The 27,386-nt window shown below is 42.3% G+C and overlaps 1 protein-coding gene across 1 annotated transcript in view; it reads left to right on the top strand.

The window, feature by feature from the left end:
- LOC111645220 (uncharacterized) overlaps nt 1-27,386 on the top strand; it is a 45,764-nt gene that overhangs the window by 8,803 nt on the left and 9,575 nt on the right. The window contains exons 5-14 of the mRNA XM_087170409.1: nt 1,453-1,499; nt 1,777-1,913; nt 3,957-4,106; nt 5,209-5,267; nt 9,492-9,685; nt 9,900-9,955; nt 10,882-13,864; nt 14,266-14,942; nt 21,610-21,829; nt 24,798-25,005. Of these exons, the coding sequence (XP_087026535.1) occupies nt 1,453-1,499; nt 1,777-1,913; nt 3,957-4,106; nt 5,209-5,267; nt 9,492-9,685; nt 9,900-9,955; nt 10,882-13,864; nt 14,266-14,942; nt 21,610-21,829; nt 24,798-25,005 (4,731 nt within the window). The remainder of the gene's footprint in view (nt 1-1,452; nt 1,500-1,776; nt 1,914-3,956; nt 4,107-5,208; nt 5,268-9,491; nt 9,686-9,899; nt 9,956-10,881; nt 13,865-14,265; nt 14,943-21,609; nt 21,830-24,797; nt 25,006-27,386) is intronic.

Here is a 27,386-nt window from a genome sequence, read left to right as displayed (position 1 = left end):
CACATGGTTGATAATCAGCCGGGTGAATAATGGAAATCCACTTGATTATTATTATTATTTTTTTAATGAATGCATTCTTCACCAGTTCTTTAATATTTATAAGATTGATAAGATAATTTCCATAAATGTACGGCCCATTAATAAACCTGAAAAATCAGCATTTCTGCCGAAAATTAAATGTCACATTAGGACAGATGACATTTTAATAAATGATACGAATGACTTTATAAGGTTATTAAGATATTAGTTTGTAGTCATTGTACTGAGACGGTGTGAATAGAGTCATTTCCTCTTTTCCTTTTTTTAATCCGTCCTGTCATCACTCTGTTTCTGTGTCTGACTGAGGGGATTTCATAAATGGAAACGTGACTCCGGAGATGTGAGGATGATATCATGTGAATCTGAGGAGTCGTAGAGACAGAGAAACTTCATCACACGGCTCGGCTCTTTATCCTTTAGGGGTTTGACTGCGAAGGAGCCAGAACCGGTTCAGCTACTCTCATGTTACCGCTGGTTGTTTTACTGCTTTTACCTGACGACATTTAAACACGGATGAAGAGAAACACGCGTGTGTCGTCAGGGTGAGAAGAGACGAACACTCAGCTTTGATTCAGTCTCTTCACTGATCTATAAGTCAGTGTTTCTGCGCAGGGTCGCCTCCCTCAGGATCGAAGATAAATGAAGCCATGACTCATGATGTTTCACTCTTGATGTAAGAGGTACAAGACAGAAAGTGCGAGGTACTTTCAACTTAATTAAAAACATTTAAAACTTTATTAATAACAGGATATGAACTTGTTTCATTTGACATGGAGTCCTCTCAGAGTGGATTAAAACATGAGATGGTGCTGAACTTCCCACGAGACACAGATCCGGTCCTCCGCAGACTTTTTTTGATATAAACAAATTGTTGTCTGGAGACTCTAAAGCAGGAATGATTGTGTTGAACATGATTAAACAGAATTACTCAGTGGCTCTGCAGGTGTGATACTGAAATGTTATTTAGCAGCTTGAACAACATGATCTTCTTTTATCTGAGAGTTGTACCAGGAAGCTTCGTTTACTTGTTCAAATCGTAAAGTTTTTCTACGATGAGGAGATTTGAAAAAGGAAAATGTTGCCCTTTGTGGCCCCTTGAAATCCTTGAATGGCATTGAAAGTTTTTGAAAATAAATAATGGTCATTTGTTTTTTTTAACCTGCTGCTGGTTCTCATCATAAAGATTCTTAGTGTTGCATCAGTAATTAACTTTAATCTGTGTCTCAAACTGTGTCGTGTTGAGTCCTTGAACGTGAGGGAATTGAGCCTGGAAAGTCATTGAATTTGGATGTTTGATAAGGTGTGGGAACCCTGCATTGTTTCCAGTCCTGAACGGAGCTCTGTGTCACATTCAGATTAACATGGATATCTTGATAATGAATTATTGATCCGTGTTTGTGTCTTCCTCTGCAGAGGATCAGTGACTCCTGCGCCGAAGCACAAGCTCCCTGAGATCACAGGTAGGACATTAAAGATCAGACACAGACTGTGTTTGTACACTGATCCTGTCGATTGGTTCTGCTCCTGTCGGACACAGTGTGTGTTGGAATCAGTTGAACATTTATCTGTGGAGTGTATATTGATTTTTGTGTTTACTTTATGTCAAGCACTAAATGATTATAATATCCACAGCACGTAGACCTGTGTAAAGTGACTGTGAGCACTTGTACAGTCTTGTACGGCTCTTCACGCTCTTCATTTACTCAGTGATTTAACGTGACCGTGATGTTGCTCCAGGTGCGGAGGTTCAGACGGTCGCCTCACCGGCTGCACCGGCGATCGTCACCGACGCCGCCGCCGCCCCCCTCGGCCCCACGAGTGCCTCTCCAAGCCCCGACCGCGATCAAGCCCGGCCCGAGGAGGAGGTCGAAGAGGTACCAACAAGCAGCTACATTTACATTTTAGTTGTTTAGTCAATACTCGTATCCACGGCAACAGGTCAGAGGAGCTGGAGGAGGTTTTTGACGGGACACGTGGAGGGGGGGCGGGAAAATGTCACGCTGAAGTTCTTCTTCAGAAATTATCCATCAGGTTATTTATGTCTTATGTTCGTCTTCTTGTTTCAACCTGACACACACACACACACACAGGGAGTTTAATGATGTTTTACCCATTAACCACTAATGGTCTATATACTGTTCATGGCTGCTGACCATTGTCCCAGCTGCACTGCTCCACAGTTCACGGCTCAGCAGCTCCACTGGAGCAGGTAATTGGATTATGTGCCTTGCTCAGAGACACATAATATAGATGGCAGCTTTTGAGTTGAGCAGACAGATTTTCATCCACTTACCTTTTCTGGATTTTCGCAGCTTATTGTCGTTGCTAAGTGGAGAGTTTAGACACAAACACACAGCTCACATTGTGATTAATGAAAAAACATACAGTTTCTTTACATTACTGCTAACCAGCTAAAGCTAAAATGCAGAAGATAATGACGTGCCACAAAAACGACGGCTTCTAGTCTGGATTTATTTGATATTCTGATAATTAACTGATCATCAAACCACACTGGACAGAAGGGACAGAATACACAACGCCCATAGTGGCGGTAAAAGAAGTTTTAAACTCTCGACTGTTGACATTCACATCACACTGAGATGAATGGAAACCAATGGCTGCCTGCGAGGTAGAAGATCAGTCAGAGTCTGCTGATTGTTTTGATTAATCGTTTAGTCTGACCAACACAAAGCTGATGCTCCTCCTCGTCAGATAATTACTGCTTTCTCCTGTCAGTGAATGATCGGGACATCGGAAAAAAAAACAGAAAAAGAAGCATAAAGGCAAAAAGCCTCACCTGAAGAGTGACATTGAATTCCTCTAAAGATGCTCCGGATGTAGGTTTTGTAGAAAACACTGACGTTCTGTCAAACGGGACTTAAATTGCCGACTGTCCTCTGAAATTACCAGAATCATTTGAGTTTCTGCCGTCAGTCATTTTTCTAAGAGAAGGTTATTTGCTCTTTTCACCCTGAGCATTTCTCTCTCGAGTCAAACTGAATGTTGGATATGCAGAGGAGGAGCCATGATTCACCATCTGACTGACATTTATGGTTTTATATGACGGGATGGAGCCGGGAGACGTTTTAACACTTTGCTGTGGTTCCTACTGTTGAAAGTGGAAACTACAATTATTCTACTTTTATACACTTTTCTGGTATTTGACTGGTGTAATTTAAACGGCAGGAGTCTTTATACTTTTACCACTACATCAAAACATCAAACCTTCTTTTCTTCCTTTTATTTTCCTCCCAGTTACTTTTCTCCACTTTCCTTTTTTCAACTGTCTTTTCTTCTTTCTTCTTTCCCTACTTCCTGGTTTTATTCCCTCTTTCCTCGTTACACGACTGAATTTTACTTGAACGTGATCGGCTCGTATCCGAGGGATCCTGGTGTGGTTTGTGGTTTGTGGTGCAAACTGTGACACTGTGAATAATCAGCAGCTTTATAGTGAGTTTCAGATCCTTGTTCGTCTGTCCGGACACGACGTTACTGTTCTAGTTGTTTTCAGAGAAGCAGCTGTAAAGAGCCACAAACAGCAGAAGGACACAGTTAGAGAGCAGCTGGTTAATGCAGAGGAGCATTTAGCAGCTAAAGATTCACTGATATTCATCAGGTGGAGGCTAACACCCCCCACCCACCCACATGATGATGTTCTGCTGCTCTGTAACTGCTGGATGTGGGAAAAATAACAACTGTTTGCTAGCAAGTTCACCAAGTGGCCAAACAGTCAGTGGCCTCTGCAGATGGTAACGTTAGGGTGAACAACGTCGACTCTGATAAGTCCATGTGACCAAAGAATACCAGAAGGACGGCAGGGTGAATCTGGGACGACGAAGCAGACGTGTAAAAATGTAGATTAGAGAAACGAGACGATGTTCACAAACTGCGACTGACTCTTGTTTGTTTTCCTGAAGGAGTCGGAGCTTCCTAACGTGGTACCTGAGAGTCCGGTGGAGCAGATAGTGGAGTTCAGTATCGACCTGGTGGACCCGGGTTACAGAGAGCTGCTGGACGACCCAGACTCGCCTCAGTACGTCGACCTGGCTCACCACCTGCAGGACCAGGTGCGACCTCTGCTTCTGATTTCCTGTGTGGTCTGGACACGTTTTGAGTTCATCTCATACAAACTCATATTTCAGTCTCTAATACAATATGTTTATGTCATGGCCTTCACTTTGAGTTACTTCAGTGTCCTCTCTGTTCTTTTTCAGTCAGTTTGCTTTGGCAGATAAACACTACAATACCCATGAGTCTCGGCTGCTGTTTCTCTGCCAGTCAGAGGCGCGAATCAGAAACTGAAGCAAAATCAGAAAAACTCTGTTGTTGCGCCTGAAGTTTGAGTTTCCTCACATCAGCCTGATACCTGCAGACAGCGAGTTAGCCCGTGTTAGCTTCACCTCATGTGCAGACGATCCCTCGTCGGACAAACACAAACAGAACTCAGACAGCGGAACCAGCCAGTATCTCTGTTACTGTCTGACTTCACTTTATAAAGTGGTTTTTCACAACAAGAACTCATATTAATCACTCTGGTTTAATGTCTTAGCTTCTACCTTTATCTTTTTATCAGTGCTCCAACTGTTGAGCTGCCGAAAACATCTTCGTCCTCCTCGTCTTCCTCTCTGTTACCACGGCACAGATCAGCGCCTGCCACAGTCTCTGAGTCTCTCTCTCCTGATGGCTCTCGCTCAAGCTCAATGTAAAGAAGCTTACAGCACGGGGCCGTAAGGTCGCGGCCCGGGGGAGGGAAAAGATTACCCAGGGTGCACTCTTTCTGCAAGCTTATTTCTTTTGTCCAGCTCCTCAACGAGAGTCATGTTGAGAAATTAAGTTGTTTGATGTTATTTCCTCATTGAAAGACTCTTAAAAAGGCGTCAGGATCATTCAGAGCTGCACGCGATGCGTGGCAGGATGTTACCTGATGGAGCCTTTAAAGGCGATTATGTCATAAGAGTGTCCAGGTGCTTAACTCGCCTAAAGATAGATATCAATGAGGGTTTCCCATTCATGCAAGCCTTTCTTTATACTGACATATTGGCACTCTGCCAGCTTATTAACAAGCTCCTGTTTGACGGCTCGGAGTTAATTACATTGGCGTCTGCGAAGGCAGATGAGAGGCGTTTTGACTGATAGTTCAGGTATTGAAACGTGTTGTTTCTCTTACAGATGCAGCACGTTTTTGACAAACTTCCAGGATTTAAAGCCATCCATGTGCTGGGGATCAGGTAAGACATCTGAATAGAAAACAGGAGTGAGCAGATGATAACGAGGACGCACGGTTTAGGCGTAATCAAATCTGCGGCGTGGCTGTTGTGGTGGCGAGACTCTCCGCTGAGCCTTGATAATTTCATCACGTTTTAAATGAGCAGGTCGTTTGCCACGGACAGACATTTGAATAGATGAGAGGCTGGTTGTTGTCAGGACGCCGTCAGATGCTGCGGCAGGCGAACACGTCACGCCACGACCAACCAGACAGAAGAGATTCCTTCTTCTTCACCCTGCCGTTCAGGTTGGCGGCGAGTCCTGTTCATATTCAGTAATGGCGGGTCAGAATAACTCCTCATGATGAAGCTACAAAAAATATTTAGGAAACATAGTCGCTGTGTTTTTCAAAGGAAAAGAGGAAGAACAAGGAGAAAGTGTCAAAACAAGCACAAAAACACAAAAACCAACCAGTTTTTTTCAATTTTCTAAATTTTGAACAGTTTAAAAAAACAAAATCACTGCGGTTGTCGGGGGAATGATGTGAGAATAATGGGGCTTAAGTTGAGTAAACAAATCAAAACAGACACCAGAAGCCACCAATAGTGAAGAAAATATAAGTAATCTAACTTTAAAACATTTTTTTATTCATCTCTTCAGGAGGTGAAAGTAGAATTGAAGCTGCATTTCCCGTTTATTCAAGAACGCTGAGACGGCAGCGACTTAACCCACAATTTGATCGAGTTTTTCCAAACTGATTTTCAACTGCAAACACAGCAGACAGATCATGAAGAAAACGCTGAATACTGAAACAAAAAGAAATCTTATTTTAAATAGTTTAGAAAATAAGATTTCTGTTTGTTTCCTAGAGAACAGTTCACACAATAACACGTCCAGAGTTTCAGGTTAAAATGATGAAAAAAAGTGTCAAAACCTGCGTCAGTCAGTGACGGACGTGTGATTAAAACTCATTTTGAGAGGAAACACTGCGACGGCCTGTTCGCTGGTGTCACTCACTCCTGACGTGGACGCATCAGCATGTTCCTCATGAAGAAAGTTCCTCCGCTGTAAATAAAATATAGACCGGTGGATAAAGGAAGAGTGAACTCATTGACCTCACTGACAGAATGTTTTCTGAGCAAGTAAACACCATGAACCTGATGTTCAGTGACTCGATGTCAGTTCGAGGACGAGTTTATCTGCTTTTGGAAAGAGGTCATGTTTGATTTTTTAAATGAAGCTACATCAGATCCTCACGGTCCTGATGAAGCAGATTACCAGAGCTTTTGACGGTTAATCCCAATTTGTAACTGAGGATGCTTTTTTCTAACGTCTTATTTGATTGAATTTAACGACGTAGAGAAAAACTGGAGATTTGAAACACAACTTTTCAGATGCTTGAGTCGAACAAAATGTGAATTGTTTTGTGTAGAATTTGAAGTGACAGATCGTTTGGCAAGATTTCATCTCCCGTAGCTCGTCCTTTTCCCGCTGCTATCACTCTTCCTGTTTACAGTTTATTTCCACCTCTTATTTCTTTTCTTTTCTTCTTCCCAACGCAAGCGAGACCCAGGACACTGACGGGTAAATGACAGAGGAATGAAACACTCCCCGTAGCTTCCGCCTCCCCGTGTGTGTTTGTGCAGGTTCCTGCCGATGTGCGGCTCAGCATTTATTCGGATCCGAGTCAGATGGACAAAGGGGGGGGGGGGGGGGGGTTGTTTTACCCAACACTGTCCACACAGTTCAATACGAAAGTAGAAGTGAGCACAAGGACCAAATAACTGCTGAGACCAGAAGATATTTGTGAATCCCTTTTTAGTTGAAGGTTAAAACGAAACGTATCCTGTTTTTTTGTTTTTTCCAAAGTTCGTTAGAGCTCTCGGCCTTTCCTCTCATTATCAGAGAAGGCAGGTGAGGAGTGAAACACAAAGACTTGTGGATACAGTAATTGTCACACTGCCCCCCCCCCCACTCATTAATTTGCCTTCCCCTGTGGTGTCTGGCGCTGTCACGGCCAATAACATGATGGCGAGGCCTCAGCGGGGGCTCGTCCTCTAATCTTATGAAGGATTCACAACAACTCCTTCCTTTGTCTGCCAGACTCCAGCACTCACTCACTCACTCACTCACTCACTCACTCACTCACTCATTTTATTAATAATAATAATACGTTTGGTGACAACATAATTAAGCCTCCGAGGATATTTACACATTTGGGCAAAAGAATAAGTGATTTATTTATTTTTTTATTCATCATGCACTTTATTCTGTCTTTGTCAAATCAAGTAGTTTTTTTTACTGCAGTGTGGACAGAAGTGCACTTATCAATTTTTCTAACCCTATAGTAACAACACGGACCTAAAGAACTTTAACACCTTCCCTCAGCTCAGTGTTTTAGCTTTATGGCCTGAAACTCTCCTGTTTTGATTTAGTCTCAGCATTACCGCAGTTCCCACTGTCCACTACCTGCAGACAGACACAGTCAGAGCAGCTGCTGAACATCCTGGAGCATTCAGCAGCTAAACAGACAGATATTTCCCTCAGGAGCTGGTGGAGACCAAACACAGAGCTAAAAGAGAGAGAGGGAACACTGGTGGACAGGTGGACGCTAACGCCACTCCACATGATCACGTTGCTCTGGAACTGCTGTGTGTTTTTTAAATTTACCAAGTGGCCAAACAATCACTTACTGCAGGTTGAAGTCTGAATTTAATGGTGATGGAGTATTCAAGGATTTACTTTGTTCACTTTCCTGCAGATGATGGCACAAACACAGCTGCAGTGGGATGATCATCCAAGTCTTGCTTGGACGTGTAAATGGGTGAATGGTTTATAATATGTCGGAGCAGTTTGGCCAACTTGCTGTGGAGTTTGTCTTCTCCCTAAACTACTTAATGAAGCTGCAGATGTACAGTGGGTTTTAATGAAAACAGCTGCTGCTGCTGCTGGAAACACTGAGACTGAACCAAGACAGTAAAAGAAGCTAAAAGAGGCTAAAAATGCTTTTCATCAGTGCGAGCGACCGCTTTCACATTTGAGTCATTGTAAGTATTTTAACAGTTGTTGATTTGTTGAGACTTCAGTTGGCACCGTGTAGTAAAAGGAAGCAGTAGGCGAAGTTTGGAAACCAGACAAAGAAGTAGAGAAAACATGCCCCGAGGAGCCCTGCTTCATAAGTCAGATAAAAGGTAATGATTTTGAAATGTAGGTGAATGCGTAAAAAAGACAAAAGCTTTTTTCGTTGTTGTCAGGGAGGCTGATCTCCCCAGAAGAATAGCTCACTTGAGAAGTTACAAAGCCTCTCACGTGTGGGCTGCAGCCATGTGCCTCCACTGACTGCATCAGAGCAGAAAAACAAGAACAAAGAAAAGCTCAAATTAGATGCAAGGTGACGACATGACTGGCAACAGGTGGTGGGATTTTCAACAGTAAGTAAGTGGGTGTAGACGCATCCTGCCAGTCACAAATTAGAAAAATGAGGCAACGGCACACTGAAGCAAATACTCACAACTTCAAAAATCTCCTATAAAGCGATCCATGAAGTGGATGAGAGGACAGTAAAATCCAGGATAGCAGCCACATATAGAGAGGAGGAGAGTGGTGTGTTTACAGATACGGGACGCAATCAGCTCCACTTCAGACAAAGAGCTGTCTGAGTTTGGAATAAAGTGATGCGCTGGACGTTTTAGACACAGAACAGCCACTGCAACCTAATGAAGGAGTGCTTTTGTTTGGCAGACATCGGTCCACACAAAAGCAAGGAAATTCACATCACTGCCATTCTAATGAGTCACATCGAGGAAATCAGCTTCTTCTCTCCTGATGACAATAGCTGTGCAGAATATTGATGTAGTTCTGATGGATTCTGTCTTTTCTTTTCTTCTTCTTCTTCTTTTTTTATTTTTGTTTGAAATATAGCTATAGATGTTCATGCGTGGCATTTTAAAAGTGCCACTTCTTACTGCAGCACACACACACGCCTTATGATTACCTTTGCCAATTGTGCGTTGAACCGAGGTCGTCCCTCTGCAGCTCGTGCTGAAACTCAGAATCCAGAGAAACATTAACATTTTCAGGACTTGTGACATTGACAAATTGGACCTTTTTATTATAAATCAAAGAATTAAAGGAACAATAGGTGAGATTTTCACTGCAGAGGGTTGATATAGATTAGTTGATCAATACAGTTAGAGTGAAGAATTGGAGCCGTCAATGCTAAGTCAGAGGTAATATTTCCTTTTCAGGCCCGGAGGAATCTCTGTGCACTACTCTCTCGTCTTTGAGGTTAATTCACCCAAAATCAACTCTGAGAATTCAGAGACGGCGACCCGCACACCGGAGTCGCCGGCTGGCTCCCGCCTCAGGGAAATGGTGACCAAGGCTCTGCGTGAAGAGGCTTCGCTGCCCATCGATCTGGACTCGCTTAACTTCGAACCAGGTAGTCTCCTCACAGAGATTAGTGTCGCTTCTTTTTTAACATCTAAGTGGATGGTAAGTGTAAAATACTGTAAAACATATGGGTTTGCTGCATGTGAGAACTCTCTGAATATACTATCCACTACAGCAAGCTAAAGGGAAAATTTGAATAATTTATGGTATTTGATGTAACTCATGTATATAAAAATCTTTTTCTTTTTCTTTTTTTGTGACAGAGGCAATCCTTCTTCCGGCACTGACCTCAACCTCCTCAGTAGAGGTAGTAGAAGTGGTGAATGAGGTAAGATGCTTTGCTAATGCTACTGGAACTAGATTCAGATAAGAAGTTGTTAGTTGTTATATAGGAATTTAAAAAAAAAAAAATGCTCTAATGTGCACGTCTTAAATTGAGAAATAAAGATGAGAATGGCATATAACATGATGTATCCTGAGACCCTCAGTTAAAATAAGGGAAACTGAAGCTGAGCAATGAGCTAAACAATGCTAACAGACACTTAAAGCTGCAGATTTGGTGTTGGTTCTCACACAAAGTGACACTTTCACATTACATGGAGTCATTTAATTTATTGTTTGAGTAGAAAAATTGCTTAATGCACATTTGAAAAAGGTAATGCACTATTTCATAGGTCCTGTAATTTCTTAATTATTTCCTAATATGATTTGTTATTATTTGTAGGGGAAAAAGATGCAATCAATTTAGATTATTGTGTAGATTCCTGTAGGAATTTCCTTGAAAGGTCTTCTAAAATCTTTATGACTGGAAAAAGTAACCCAAGATCTTCTTGAACTCAACCAGATATTAATTTATTGTTGGAAATGCAGTTCTCCGTGTTTAATTAATTTTGTCTTTGTAGAAATATTTAAGTTTTTATGTTTTATGTTCTTGTGCATTTACTTAAAGTGGTTTTGTGAGCAGTCTGGAACTAATTAATATAAGTATATCAGTTATACACTGTCTCAAACCTCCCTGTAATTAGTACGACATTACATAATTCTTTCTCGAAACATTTCTAAGAATTTATAGTTAAGAACTGTCTCCTCTGAAGGAAATCAGACAGAACATGAGGGACCCAAAAATAACGAGTTTTGAGCCTTTAAACAATATAATTATCAGAGTTTTTCAATACTTAAGCATCAAATATCTTTGTTTTTTTTATCTTATTCATCATGCCATGCTGTGTATTCATGTCTCCACAGTCCAGTGAGCCTGACTCACACAACGAGTTTGAAGTTTTCACCGATGAGCCGGAGGTTGATAAACCTCGGCCGGTGGTTCCTCTCACCCCCATGGAGAAGGAAAATGCCCTGGTGACCCTGCTGGATCCCACGGCTGTCCCGGATGATGAGACGACAGCAGTGACTGGTGGGTTGTCAGAGAGCAGTGATCATCCACCGGCCTCAGAGGAAATTACTGATGAGTCTGAGGCTATTTATGAGAGTGAACCCGAGGCACCGAATGATGAAGGGGAGGAGGAAGAATTGCTGATCATTACACATGAGGTTGAAACTATTCATCACGATGAAACTGGAGAACTTGTGAGAGACTACATCCCGACCCCCTCTGTGATCCTCAACCTGGAGACAGATGCTCCAGATTTCGGTCTGTCTCCGAACGTGATATCTGAGGAAGACCTGATTCCTCTTGATGTGGACAGCGGGAATCCTGGTTTGGATGTTGTTCAGCTTACCCCAACTACACAGATTTTGTTAACTACAGTTTTTGCAGGAGAGGATTTGTCTGACTTGGGACAACCAATCACAACACTCTCAGCCATCACAGGCCAGCCGCCCACTGAGCCGACAGTGAATCTTCAAGAAGATGAAGAAGTAAACTCTCTTCCAGATGACGAGGAGTTTGATTTGGGCGCCCATGAAACTTATGACTCTGATGATGTTTCAGAAACAGAGGAACAGAATGTTTCCGAGTCGGAAACTGAAGTTGAACTACTAGAACCAGAGGGAGAGTTAGAAGTCAAAACTGATGAAGAAGCACTTGAGGTTTTGCAGCCGACACCTGAACAAGCTGAAGTGTCAGAACCAGAGGAAAAGCATGTGATAGAACCTGAAGAGGAGCCAAATGAAATGGAAGTTGAAGTTCCAGGAATGGAGGAGAAGGACCTTGAAATGTCAGAACCAGTTCAGGTTTCTGAGCCAGAAGAATCTGAACCAGAAGCAGAACCAGACAATAGCCAAATAGAGGTTATGACAGAAGAAGGAGAGGAAAAGGGAGTTGAAGTTCTGCAACCAAATGAGGAAATAGCTGAAGTTGAAGAAGAAGGTTTAATCGATGTGTCGCATTCAGCTCCAGAGCCTGATAATGATGTGTCTGAGGTTTCAGAACAACCACCAGAGCCAAACGAAGAGTCAGAACCCGGGGATGTAGCTGAAGAGGTCTCAGAACCAGAGGAAGAGATGGTTCATGTTTCTGAGGAAACAGAACCTGAAGTTTCTGAACCAGAAGCAGAAGTGCTTGAGGAAAAAGCAGTTGATGTTGTGAAACCAATAGCAGTAGAAGAAGAGGTTGTTGAGGTTCCAGCACCAGAGGATGATGCTGCAGAAACAGAGGAGGAAGTGGTGGAGATTTCAGAAGAAGCTGAGGAAGTTGTTGTTGCTCCAGCGCCAGATGAAGGTGTAGTTGACTCAATGGAACCAGAACCGGAACCAGAATTAGCACCAGAAGGGGAAAGCCATTTTACTGAAGGTGACACTGCAGAACCAGAAGAGGAGCAAGGAGAACCGGGGGAAGTGATAGAGGTTGTAGAGCTTACTCCAGAACCAGAACTGGGGAAAGATTCAGATGAAATACCAGATTTACCTGAAGTCCCTCAATCAGAGGAGGATGTAGTTGAGGATGTAAACCCGGAGGAAGAAGTGGTTGCATCTCCAGAACCATACGACGAGCCAGTGGACATTTCACAGCCACAACTTCCGTCAGAAGAGGCAGAACAAGAGGAGGTAGTTGAGAATCCAGCTCCAGAGGATGTATCAGAACCAGAGGATGCATCAGAACCAGAGGACGCATTAGAGCCAGAGGACGCATCAGAACCAGAGGACGCATCAGAACCAGAGGATGTATCAGAGCCAGAGGATGTATCAGAGCCAGAGGACGCATCAGAACCAGAGGATGTATCAGAACCAGAGGACGCATCAGAGCCAGAGGACGCATCAGAACAAGAGGAGGTAGTTGAGAATCCAGCTCCAGAGGATGTATCAGAACCAGAGGATGTATCAGAGCCAGAGGATGCACCAGAGCCAGAAGATGCATCAGAACCAGAGGACGCATCAGAACCAGAGGATGCATCAGAACAAGAGGAGGTAGTTGAGAATCCAGCTCCAGAGGATGTATCAGAACCAGAGGATGTATCAGAACCAGAGGACGCATCAGAGCCAGAGGACGCATCAGAACCAGAGAACACATCAGAACCAGAGGACGCATCAGAGCCAGAGGTTGTATCAGAGCCAGAGGATGCATCAGAACCAGAGAACACATCAGAACCAGAGGACGCATCAGAGCCAGAGGTTGTATCAGAGCCAGAGGATGCATCAGAACCAGAGGACGCATCAAAGCCAGAGGTTGTATCAAAGCCAGAGGATGCATCAGAACCAGAGGATGCATCAGAACCAGAGGATGCATCAGAACCAGAGGAAGGCATAGATGAGGCTTTACTGCCAGCGGAAGAGCTGCCTGGAGTTTCAGAGCCAGAATCAACAGACGAGGTAGTAGTTGAAGTGCCAGAACCAGAAGGGGAGGGCGTTGAAGTACCAGAACTGAATCCAGAGGAGGGAATCGTTGAGATTTTAGAACCAGAACCTAATGAAGATGTTATTGAGCCACCAGCAGAATCAATTAAAATCCTTCAACCCTTTGACAGCATGGAAGATCCTCACTTTGGAGATGATACTGTTCAGATTGTTGAGGATAACGAGTTCCTGCAACCTTTTGAACCCGACTATCGTCGCCCATTAGAAGAAGATAATTTACCCGTCATACCAATAGACACCCATTCCTCTGTAGAAGATGTTGGAGATTCTGGTCATGAGTATCCTGTCATCGATGATTTTTACATCGAGGAGGACGTCGACAGCGTTGACTCTCAGGTGGAGAGTGACTCGGGTGTTGTCACGACGACGGAAGCAGCCCTAAGTGATCTACAGTTTGAAACAACCTCTGTTATTGCAGGTGAGCAGCCATCAGTTGCTGTGCAGAGCAATATGATGAATTATGATGTGATTAAAGGCAGTGAATTATGTTAATAGAGTTGTGCACTGAAATTACAGCAGATAATTACAGATGCTCTGATGCATTAATGTTCTATTTTTAAGGCCGCGTGCTTGATGCTCTACCTTGTTATTTGAATCATAGCAAAAACAGGATGGATTTTGGCTAATTTCAGATACTAAAGAACAATCTCTAGAGAATTATCTCAAAATGCAAAATGGGGATTCAAACTTGAAATTCAGCATGAAGTATTTTGAATGTATTATGTATAATTCACTTGGCAGGCACATTTTTTGTAATCTGTGGAAATCCTTTGAGAGCACCCATGACTTAATTCATCCTTTTTGCCTGACATTTCAAAGAGGTGACAGCTCCAGACAGGCAACACACAACAGAGGGCAAAGAAGTCACAGAAGACTTGCCGGAGGAGACACAAGAAAGTGATTCTTCCTCAGAGAGAGACATCAGTGTGACGGCAGCACCAGTTGCAGAATCCTTCCCTACACCTCCGGCAACTTCTGTTGACGTGTCTGAAGTGTCCTCACCCAGCCCGACTGTAGACTTTGGACTCTTTGAGGTAGCGGAGCAATCTGTAATCTCCTCTGCTCCTGAGTCCTCGGAGGATGACGGCACAGAGCTGGAGGCAGAGCCCGAGCAAAGTGAGCCAGCCGTCATCATCGATGAAGACTTAGAGGACTCACCAACCAACCCACCGGCCGCGACCGAAGACATCATCGACGAGGCTGTAAAAGACTTGGCCACGGAGCTGGACCAAACGGACGTGGCGGCCACAGGGGCGAACGAGCTGCCGAATGAGGGGAGTGGTTTTGAATCAGCGGGCGAGGAACGCACCACCGTCAGTGTCACAGCACCGCCTCCAGTGAGATACCTGACCACGCCATCCATGACCACCGCCAGCCAGGGCCGGGAGCTGGTGGTGTTCTTCAGCCTGCGAGTCACCAACATGGACTTCTCTGAGGACCTCTTCAACAAGACGTCGTCCGAGTACAGATCCCTGGAGAACACCTTCTTAGATGTGGTGAGTAGGAAAACAAAAACCTTGAGTACTCTACAGTTTCTGGTGAAACTTAGATAATCTGAACTATAAAAGGGCCCCATATTGAATTGTGAAATACACTGCTGAGCCAGAACCTTGCCTAATATGCTTCCCGCCAAAACTTAGACAATAGCATGGACTCTGCAAGACCTCTGAAGGTGTCCTATGGGATCCTTGAAGTCCAAAAGAGGTGGAGCTGCCCTGGATCCGAGTTGTTCCAGTGCAGCCCCCCCAACACCCCATTGCTGGTTCTTGGTGTGTACCTCTTTGGGCAGTATGACTTGGAGCACCCCATGAACCATAACAATTTGACCCTTGTTAAATTTCTCAGGTTTTTACACCTGCACCTTTCGCCCACATCAAACAAATATCAGTGATATTCGCTCCATTTGTGAGTATTCATAATGTTTTGGCTTTATTTTACATGATCAATTAAATCCTTTTGTTGTTCAACTAGTTTTTACAATCTCAAGTGAAATAGGGTTGAAAGTCGTGTAAAATTCAACTTAGCAGCATTTAAAGTTTTAATTGTTTCCTAGTTGTTTCCTGTAAAGTTTTCATACACTTTATACATGTATGAACCCTGCAGGCGTCACAGCCTTAAACATCTTTCTTTTTGATAGTGAGATTTGTTTAGTATCACTGCTTCATTTTTTTTTTACATTGGCTATTTACAGAACCTGGCGGCAAAAGTAATCTAAATTTCCCTAAATTTTTAGCTAGCTCATTTCCGAGAAACATCTGTCTGCTGCCACTGAAAACGACCCTATTAGAGTGGTGAGAGAAAACAGACAGGACAGATGTGGTCCAGACAGATACACTGTGAGCTGAAACTCACTATATAAAGCTGTGTTTGCAGAGGGGAGCTGCAGATTCAGCTGATAACTCTCTGCAACTTCATCACTATCACAGACTTCTTTCACAGTTTTCCTTATTTGATGCATTATTATTATTATAAGTACAGATTATAGCCTCTTCACCAAGCTCGATTCACAATATTTAATATTTAATTTATTGAGGATATTACGAGCACAAATATTGAGTTTTCTGTCGTCTGCATTGAGTCTTGTGACGGTAAAGAAAACCAGTCCCTGTGGTAAAGCTTCTGACAATTAAGCTTGGCGAGTGTGTGACCTTTCCCTTTCATTTTCATTACGACTCGACAGAAACTCGCAGACAATTAATGAACAGGAGCAGCGGCCCTGTTCCTTTGTGTCTTTGTTTTCATTCTGCAGAAGCCCTCAGAGTCAGACCCGCAGCTTGTTTTGTTGTGAATGGATGTGTTTTGATGGTTTTTGGATGAACAGAAGTGAGAGAATAATTTCAAGCTCAGGCAGGTACAATACTGACTTTTATTTTATTACAAACAATGTCTCTGCTTAATTAATGAGCCAGGAAGAACACGCCACGGGAATATAGTCATAAATAGGAGATGACGCCACTGTGCATTTGCTCTTTATGAGAGAAATACTAACATGCTGCAGCTGTTTGTGGCGTTAAATATGCCACATGAAATCAGTGTAACCTTTCATGAGCAACTATCAAAGTTTAAGATCAAATAGCATCTCAAGAAAGGAGCTTAACTCCGCTCTCTGCCGCTTTTATCAGGTGATTTCGTTTCGTCTTTTTTTTTTTTTTTTTAAATGCAGCGCTGATTAGCAACCCTCCCTTAACAAGTTTGTAAATCTCTTCAATTAGCAGCCAGGCAGCAGTGTAATGTCAATGCCCTTTTGGCTGCCTGCGCTCAGCGGATTTGAATCGTTTGGATCAGACTGGCAGCGCTGTGGTTTCTCTGCGTGGTCAGAAGCTTTTTGTTGTCTGAACTCAGCTGCATTTTTATTATTTTTAAAATCAGATTTTCTCCATCAAAAAAAAACAGGAAAACATCTATTTCTATCAACAACTTGAGTTTATTTTGATTATTAATTAGTCTGATTATTTATTATTATTTATTAATCAATCAATTGTTGTGTCTATCAACACAACAACATTGGACAAAACGTTTTAGTTTTTTTTTTAAATGTTAAAACTTAAGACGCAACAACATAAACAAAAACACGTTTTTGTGAATGTTGTATTTTCTCTTTTGTTGTTGTTTTCTGTGTGTTCTGTAATGTTGTCTTGTTTTCCACCTCACTGCCGCCTTCACAATAATCACACAATTTCCTAAAGCCCAAGCTGAGGACCATTACACCATTATACCTGGTTAAGATCAGCATGTTAGCGTTGTCATTGTGATCACGTTAGCACCCTGACGTTAGCATTTAGCTCAGAGTAAAATACAGAAGTGCAGGCTCACAGAGACTCCTCGTCCTGTTGTTTGAAAAAATGACTGAAATGATTGATCGAGAATCAAAAGAGGCTTTCATCTTTTCAGCTTTAAAACAGAATCAAAGCATAGTGCACTGCAATGTCCTGGCTACCAGTGTGATAACAGTTTTGGGATCATGTGTGTATATAAAATATACAATGTCCAGTTTATTAGGAACAGCTAGCTAAAACTGATGCAGTCTAATGCAACAGCCCTGCAGTGAACTCTCCTTCATGAAGGTTGTAAGGTTTATTTTACAATAGAGATGTGATGATTCATCTTCATGGTCATTAGTTTGTGCTGCTGTTATTTATTATGTTTCACCTAAGTGAGAGTTTTTTTTTCCAAATATGTTCAGTCCATTTATAATAACAAAGGAGAAAAACCTTGTAATGGAAATACCTCAGTGTAACACACCGCACTTAACCAGCAGCACAACCTGCCTCATACAGGTTCATCACGTGTCTCTAAACTTACCTCAACACTGAATTAGCTTTAAGCAGATGTACCTAATAAATTGACAACTGAGTGTATTTTAATAGAAGGTTACATCTTCTGTTTTCGTCATGAAGTTCTGTTTGTCCATATCATCAGCTTTCTACAGTACAACTCATGCTAGTTACAGGGACAGACTGAGCACATCATTGAAGTAGAACGTTTTAAACTGCGGTCGAGTTTCCACACGTCTGCTGCTTTAAACATTTTCTCTTGTTTCCAGAAAAACACATTGACTGTGACATGAACATTCGACGTCTCTGCTGTGAGTGTTTGAGCATTAAACGAGAAGCTGTATTTCTGTACAGGGACTCATCCATCCTTCCTTGACAAATAACGCTTGTTTCCACTGGCTGCTGCGAAGCCTTGTCTCTGTTAAAGATATGTTTTCCAATCGAACCTCTCAAACAGCAATAATTCAGCAGTAAACAAGTCGCACCGGGATGCTCCCAGTGGCCGTCATTAGAAGGTGGTGAAACTCCCAGTTGTGAATATTAAGAAAGATTGCGGACGGTCAGCAAGCCTCCACTCAATAAAAAAAAATAAAAAAAATCTTTAAGGTGTGTGTCCCTGTGAGCCTCAGCACATGTTCTTAACATGATAACGGCACTGAAATAAATCAGAGAGACCTAATGATCATCTGCACCAGTTGGAACAAATGAAGATGAAGAGCCGTTCGCTTCAGATCTGCTGAGGCTGAAATGCAAAGTTGAATTATCAGGTCTGGAGCCTGTAAATGTCTCTGCTTGGCTTGTGTTTTAATCACGGATATTTTCATCTGTCTGCATCAGAAAAGGATAGAAAGCAAAGCTGAAGTATAGTTATATATAGTATATAGTAGAGCGACAGGTGGAAAGATGTCAAGGACTCCAGCTTTGATGCAGTGATGCATTGTGGTATCGGTTTAAACACAAGGAACAGGTGTTTCCGTACATTTTTATTTTAGTTTGAATCAGTCACTGTGTTCATTATATATCCACAAAGGTTCATCACGATGCATAAGACACAGACAGGTGACAAATGAAGGGGAATGGATTCTACAGGTTCACATCAGGTGACTGAAGGACAAATGAGTCACATCATTTTCAGCTGTTCATTGTTCTCTGCACTGAAGCATTTGCATTTGTATGTTTCTTCGTCCATTAGTTCAGGTGTTGGCGTCACCCATTTGCATATTAGGTTGCAGGTAACCATAGAAACAATACAGAAGCTTTATGTTGCATTATCAAAAGAGTTAACAGGGAAACGAACCTCAACTGAGCGTAGCATGAAGACGATAATGTGTTCTTCTACCATTATAATGTGTCCTGTGAAGTGCTGCTTCGCTTCATGTCCTTGCATTATTCGCCTCCACTCCATGTTATTTTCTCATCAAGCAGATCTGAACACAGTGATATGGCACCGTTTTAACAATCCAACCACTAACTGGAACCGGCATTAAAACACTGACGTCTCAGAGCAGAACCGGGTCATTTCAATGGACTTGCTGCAATTAGTGGATTCACTTGAGCTGGTGAAGTAAATCCAGACAGAGTTTTCACTTGGAGTTGAGTGAAGTTTGAGCTGTGAGTTTGTTGACCAGTAGAAAACTGTTGTGACAGTCTGACCTTCTGAGGGAACAGAGAGCCGAAGAGTTCAAAATGGAGAAAGCTAATTGTTGCTTATTATATCTGTGTGACTGTTCGGTTTTATTCAGCCTCCTCTGTCGGAGTAAAAACTTTTTCTAGACAGTTTTGAGACGCTGTGTGAATTTATGGTCCTGTTTGTGACTGAGCTAATGACTGTGGTCCACGAGTCAGCGAGCCAGCCTGCAGAGCTTTCACTCACGTCTCCCATAACTCCCATAACTGAATGAAATGATCAACAATTCAGAGAAGAAGAGCAAGCCTCTAGAACCATCCATCTCACATGGATGAGTTCTGCTGAGCCACTTCCTGTTTCATGGTTTAATGAAACCGGATGCATTTGAAGGATAAAGTCAGTGTCCTGCCCTTTCCCTGTGTCCTCAGGGCTGCCACTATAATCACTGACAGCAGTATAAAATTAATTCGAACACTGGAACACAGTAATTATCACATGAATAGAATATATTGCCTCGTAAAAAACTAAAATACAGCTCTAAATCCTTAAGAGAGCCACATTTTTCCTTCATTTGGCTGAACAGTTTTGTTAACGGCATCAATAGAGGTAATTATGTGTGAGCATATGGGTATTAGAGAAACAGAATTTGTTTTGGTTTTTTTTTTCTGTTTAATTGTGCTGTTGAGAAATGTGTCACCTCCGAGGCTCTTTGGAGAGTGTGTGTGTGTGTGTGTGTGTGTGTGTGAGTTTACCTGGACTTTGAAAGATGATGTCCTGGATGACGCAAGGAATAAGTGAAGAAGAAGAACAGATGGACGCGGAAGTCGTCGTCTAACTCCGTCCGCTCAGTAAACAACAACACACATAATCACATCAGCGTTAGCCGCTGCCAGAACAAACTATAAATGTATTTATCATCGCAGGACACACACACACACACACACACACACACACACACACACACACACAGAGACACACACACACACACACACACACACAGTTAAGATGGCGTGTGTAGCAGGAGGCTCAGTCTCAGATTTTGTGAAATAGCATTAATTCCTCTGGTTGTTTACTGATGTATAAACCAGTGTTGTTTAGATGCTAACTTCATGCCACTGGCTTTGTTGCAGTTGTTTGTTTGTTTGAGTTTATTGAGATGAACCCGCTGATACGCAGCTGTCTGACTCGGTGCTGGGAGGCAGATTTATATGAGATGATATTCAGTAGAATCCTCATTCCACCTTAACAAACTCTACATCATATGACGGAACAAAACCCTCAGGACAATCCAACATCCACGTGATGTAAAAATAAACAAAGAAATAAAATAATAACATATTTGGATAGTGAGTTATGTCTAACGCCTGAACATCGCAGTGTGTGAAATCACTTTATAGGTTTAGATGTACGATGCATTCAGTATTTATTGTATTAATAGCAGAGTTTGTGTCAACCTGCCCACGCACGGACTGCGGATGTAAAGGATGATATAACTTTATTTATTTAGCAGCTTTCTTTTGGTGATGCTAAAAAGTTCAGGGACAGTTCACACAAATCACAAAAAAAGAAATTGCCAGTACCAGGCTTGAAAATATTACTTTAATCTGTCCTCAAGTGTCTGGTGAAAGACTGTGATTCTTTAACGTCCAGCTCACTGAGGAGTAACTCTTCCTCCTGAGCAGCTCCTTATCTGAGATGTTCCTGTGATTCAAAGCCACTCTGTTGTCGTACAACTTATCAAAGACCATGGTAACACGCCAAGAAAAAACAAATACATCTGTTGATTTATGGAAAGAAATTCCAGGTATTAACATGAAGAATCAGTTTTCATGTCAGTCAGGTATAAAGTGTGATTTGTATGTCGTTGCCAAACAGTGGAAGCATTGAGTTATTTATGATCTCGCTCAGTTTACGCAGAAGAGATGAAGTGGAATTCATGATAAGACAATTTAATCACCTCCAAAGTGCATTTAGAAGTTTTTTTTCTTCTCTTTGTTTTCAATGGAGCCGTTTTGTTTCCGTAGTTTCTGTCCTTTTGTAAAGGTTTTGTAACCTCAAAATAACTGATTAATTAATGTATTCCTTTTGTGAATCAGTTACGGAGCTTCTCATGTTTGACAGATGAGGCGATGTGACGAATAAAAACAAACACTTGGTCGTTAAAATCAAATTAACTGTCAAATGTTTAACAGGTTCATTCCTCTGAGCTCCCATGTGGCCTCAGGGACGACACGAACAGAAACCCTCTGCTTCTGTCTGCAGCTGCTGCCGTTCCTGCAGGCCAACCTGACGGGCTTCAAGAAACTGGAGATCCTCAACTTCAGGAAGGGCAGCGTGGTCGTCAACAGCAAGATGAAGTTCGCCAAGTCGGTGCCGTACAACATCACAGAGGCCGTGCACTGCGTCCTGGAGGAGTTCTGCTCCGCCGCCGCCAAGAACCTGCACATCCAGATCGACACCCACTCTCTGGACGTTGAACCAGGTACGGTGTTGTTGTGACGTGTGTTGGTCTCCAAGAGAGATGGATACTTCCGCCCTTTAATTAGTCCGTCAGTTCAGGAATTTGTAATCTGGCGATCTGTAGAATTTATTCAGGTGTCCTGGAACATATTGTGATGTCCTGGAAAATTATTTTTTTTAATTTTATAATTATTCCTATTTGGAGCAAAGTTATGTTCAGGATCATGCTGAACTTTAAATGCTAGTTTATGGATGACAGTATTTTGAATGGACTGAAACTCTGAAGAGTTTAACTCATTCTTTAAATGTATGTAAGTCACTAATGGCTGCTAACTGTGGTAGTTTTTAATAGATGAACGTAGTCTTCTCAACTTGTTTTAAACTGTTGAATTTCGGGTTAGCATGTTTGCTTCAGTAGCTTGCTAGCTTGTTTTGCCTTTAGCTAAAGGTTTAAGGTTTGTGATTCAACTTCAAATGTGTGTTGGTTCATTGCTGAGAGTTGTATGATAATAAATGTGAAGTCAGGGTCAGTACAATGAAGGGGAGCTGAACTGTATGTTAGCTAGACACCGGCTAAATACTCGCTAACGCCTGTTTTAACTTTGCTAGCATCTTTGTTAGCATCACTTTACACCCAATGAAGCGTCGCTCACGTAAAACAAATCATAATATGACTTGACATGTTTAACTGTTGTAACGGTAGTTTTCAGTGGGTGTGGTTAACCTCGTTACTTCCTGTTACTAGTGTAACCTAACCCTGAGCCTTACTAGTAAAGGGGCTAAAGTGTGACAGTAAATCCTCTTAGCTAATTCAACTTTGAATGATTCTCAAGACAAAAGTGATTCAGGTTATAAGTTAATAATTATGACATTTATTATGAATTTTATTCATTTTTTCATAAGTTCATAATTAATTAAGCATGTAAGAGATGATTTCATAGATATGTATAGACTGCACTTATTTTAATTTATAATAACGAACAGGAACATATTGGTGAATGTTGTGATTCCTGATCTTTAGAAAAGAGTGGGACCCCTGTGTGGGCCGACTCTTTTTTGGAGGTACAGTGCACACTCCAGCAAGACTATGGTAAAAATGCTTTAAGACCCTCATTCACTTTACAGCTGCAGCCCAATGATGTCTAATGATATCTTTTTTTTATGTGAGTGATAAAACACAAAGCAGCATCTTATAATAAGTCACAGCCGCGCTTCTTTGTATGCATCTCACACTCAATAAGCTTTGTCTTGTAATATTCTCCACAGATGAGTTGGAGGCAGAGAGCGTAGATCACAAACACATTCAAATAGACTGGGTAATTAGGTCTATATGTCAAATCCACCAATACACCGTGGGACTGTACAGAACATCATAGGGCTGGAATAATAGTGATGAAGATGAGAGGTGAGCAGCAGAGAAGAGAAGTGCTGCTTTTTCCTCAGAGGAGGCCGATTATGTTTCAGCAAAGTCTTTGTTGCAGATCGAGATAAAACATACACATTTAACACTGGTGTCTCCACTTGACCATACGTGTCAGTGGCAGAAGTATTTAGATCCTTAAAGGAGCAACACCACAAAGCGGAAATAATCCATTACAAGTAAAATGCATTAAATATGTTACTTAAAGCTGCAGATTCAATGACCACATGTATGTGGAACAGGGCAGGACGGATATTCAGAATGATCAGCTCTGCAGTTCACAACTTTACAATAATGCTTTAGTGTCACTGCTGTCACAAACTTTGTGTCCAGCAGCAGCAATTTTCATCAAATAAGCTTTTATAAACCAACCGTCCATTTCAACAGCGGACTGACACAAGCAGAGAGCAGCTGGTGAACATAGTGGAGCATTCAGCAGCTAAAGAGCCAGATGTTTCGCTCAGGAAGTGGTGACCACCAGAAACAGAGCTAAAAGAGAGGGAGTAGTGGACATGGAGACAACAGGTCGACACAAACACAGCTCCAATAGGATGATCATGACGCTCTGTCTGTGCTGGAGGTGGAAATAAGCAAGTGTTTGTTAACAAGTTCATCAAGTTCATCATATCAACGTCGGCGTTGTGTTTATTTCAGAGGATGATATTCGTTCTTCACCAGCTGGTCGCTGACTTGTTTGCTGGAAATGAGTTTAATGAGAGCGCAGAGACTGAACACGACAGTCAGCTGTGAACTAAAAGAGGCTGAAAAGCTCCAGAGAGCTGCAGAGTTGGTGGTAATTCTCTGTGAGTTTCTCACATTACATGTTGTCTTTGTCAGTATAAAAATACTGACTGATGCAGGTTTGAACAAAGAACAGAAAATGTCCTTTTTTTTTTAAATTTTACAATTACAGTAAATCAGCTATTTTTATTTTTAACGAATGTCACAACCTAAACATTTTCGATAAGTTTCTCTTAGATTTGGTTTTGAAAGAACCTCGAAACTACCCAGTGTTCCCTGGTGGAGAAACAATATACAAGCAACACATTTCTAAATAACCTTACAAAAACATCTGCTACATGTGAATCATATATAGATGTTTCTTTATCTGTGCTGAGGTAAAATAGGCCGATAACAACACACTGGATAATGGATCAGTCAGGCTCTTGTTGTTCCTCCCTCTGTGCATCCATGTCGACTCAGAAGAAACCCTGACTCTAACGCAAACCACATATACATGTGTATCTGTGTATCTGTGTATGTATGTATTTATGTATGATTTGCAGTTACACAGACTGATGACTGACCACACGTCGTGCCGTCACATGGCATAAACCCTCCAAGCATGCTAATTTCCCCAGGGTGCATCTGACGTTTATTCTCAGAAGCCGTTCACGCCTAGAGGGATAAATCTTACATTTCAATGCAGACCAGAAGCTGAGGCTCTCATTAAAATCAAACACTCCTCAGCATCTCCTGGAGAGGGGAGGGTGGTGGGAGGCAGGCGTGGACGCACTCTTCATGAATACTAATGTCTGCCACATTTCTCTCCCTCCTCTGCTCCTCGCAGCCGATCAGGCCGATCCCTGCAAATTCCTGGCCTGCGACGAGTTTTCCCGCTGCATGGTGAACCGCCGGACGAAGGAGGCCCAGTGTCTGTGCGAGCCCGGCTTCCTGTCGGTGGACGGCCTGCCCTGTCAGAGCCTGTGTGTCCTCCAGCCGGACTACTGCCAAGGAGGGGAGTGTCACATAGTTCCTGGACACGGAGCTGTGTGCAGGTAAATACAGGCGTCATTACTCATCAGACTAAATGACACAAAGAGTTTAGAAAAGGTCACTGTGGACAGATTTCCATCAGTTTTAAAGCAAATTTTCAGAAAATCTGCAAAAAGGAAACTGGAATTAATGCAAATCTCCATCTTTTAAGCAAATATTAGGAGTTGGTTCATGGAGGTAAACGGATCCTGGCAGGTGTCAATAAAGCATCACAGAAGAAGAGAACACAATGAAATAACTTGATGATGGAGAACAGGATGATTCATGTATTAATCTGAGGAAGGTCACAGTCTCCTCAGATCTGATGTTCGTGTTCAGTGCAGAAAGCTTCAGTGGATGTTTAAGTCACATGCTTTGTATATGAAGCCTAATTAATACTGTGGTTCATTAGCTGTGAGTCAGACATGCACGGAGCTCTGTGTCCCTTTATTAAGTTATGAAACTTAAACTGAATTAAAAAAGTTATTGTTTAATTAACCGCCTTGTTGGGAGCCACGTCTAAAACTGTGACGTACAGGAAGTCATACAGGTCTCATAATCACAACGTGTTTGTCAAATCAAGTCTATTTTATCTACATAACTCGATATCACAAATTTGCTTGAGAGGGCTTAACAAGCTGTACAACATATGACACCTTCAGTCCTTAAACCCTCGAACCCGACAAGGAAAAACTTGTAAATGGAAGGAACGTCAGGAAGAGCGACAGAGAAGGGATCGGATATACAGTAGATGTCTTATGAACAGAATAGAGACACACAGTAGATTCACAGTGTGGACAATCAGGAGGACAACATCACAGATTGTAAAAGTCGCCAACAGATGTGATCTCGTCTCCACCATGAAGACCTGGAAAGAGGAAACACACCAGGGGCAAAAGCAAACCCACAACTCTCACGTCCAGCACACGGGAACAAACAGAGGGAGAGAGAGGGACAAGGGGGACGCTGGGACTCCTGGAGGACAAAGATCCAGATCCAGAACATCTGGAACGAGGCACCGACGGCCAGCGGAGGGAGAGAGGTCCCAGGACGGCCGCCGGTCCAGCAACAGAGAGTCTGAGTGAAAAGAGAGAACGAGAGAGAAAATAGAGGGAGAGATTGGCACAAAGCCTGGAAGCTCATGTGCTTGAGGGAATAAACAAACAGATGGTTAGAGAGATGCAGCGGTTTTCAGAAAGTTTACAGTAATCTCATCAGCAGGACTCTACTGTCTGTTCGTGCCTTTCTCAAAACTTTAACTTCCCCGCTCTGTCTGTGGTTTCAGCGCCGAGGCCGCTGGTTCCTCCTGAAGAGCTAAATCTTTAAAACCACCTCACAAATATGGAGTTTAATCCACATTTGTTGCTGTAGTGAATATCTGGGGCAGCGGGACGGTGTGTGTGGTGCTGAATCTAAATAAACGACAGTGTGTTGATGGTGATGAAGCAACATGTCGCCCAGCGCAACACTGAGACTCACTGATGTGTTTTTAATAGTGTTTGGAAACAGCGGAGCTCGACGGCTCCGAGGGATCAGATATATCAGACTGTAGAGTCGCACACGGCGCCGGAAGAAGAAAAATATAGAAGATGATCAGACTTCTTGACTCTCCTGCAGACGTTATTCTAAAGAAATGTATTTAAAATTAAAGTATTTTTGTCTCTTTTTGCAGGCTGGTGTATTAGCCTCGTAAATTAGCCCGTGGATATTTGTAGATGACTAAACAACCACTAACTGTCTGTATTTTTACAGCAACTCAGACTCAAGTCTCTCCTCTTCTTTCTCTTCATCTTCTTGTTTCATGTTCACTCTAGAAGTCGACTAGAGGTGAAATGATCAGTTGATTTATCAATTACTCGATCAACAGAAAGTGACTCTTTGCAGACGTGACTATTTGCTGGTTTCTCTGGTCTAGTTTTGGTTCTGGACTGTCAGCTGGACAAACAAACCAATGCATTGTATAAAAGAAACAGATTGATCAATAAAATAATTCGCAAAAATCCACTGATAACGTAATGAGAAAAAGAATAGCTGGTGGTAGCTGTAAAGGAGACTTTGGGATAATCTCGAAGCTTTTGTGCAGCCTGTAATTTTGCCTTCAGTTCAGTTCAGTTTGGACACATTTAGATTGAAGCAGAAAAATAAGTGACTGTGCAACACGAGGTTTGAGCTGCTGTAGGAAAATGACACTTTCTTTGTTCTTCTCTTTGTCTGCTGTTTGTTCGCTGTCTCGTGCTGCAGCTCCACACTCGCTCACAGTCTAATCTCCCCCTCACGTCTCCAGCCCTCGGCGCTGTAAATCAATGCTAAGTTGATTTTTAACGAAGAGAGCGCGTCTCTTTTATTAACTACTGCCTCACAGTCGCAGCCTTTCCACTGCCAGAGAAATCTCATTTCAGTCGTG

Source organism: Seriola lalandi, unplaced genomic scaffold (genome assembly GCF_002814215.2).
Source record: "Seriola lalandi dorsalis isolate HSWRI2012SDOR001 ecotype SW California unplaced genomic scaffold, Sedor1 jcf7180002054947, whole genome shotgun sequence".
Taxonomy (NCBI): domain Eukaryota; kingdom Metazoa; phylum Chordata; class Actinopteri; order Carangiformes; family Carangidae; genus Seriola; species Seriola lalandi.
The sequence above is the reverse complement of the archived record's forward strand: the minus strand, read 5'-3'. Positions and strand labels throughout refer to the sequence as shown.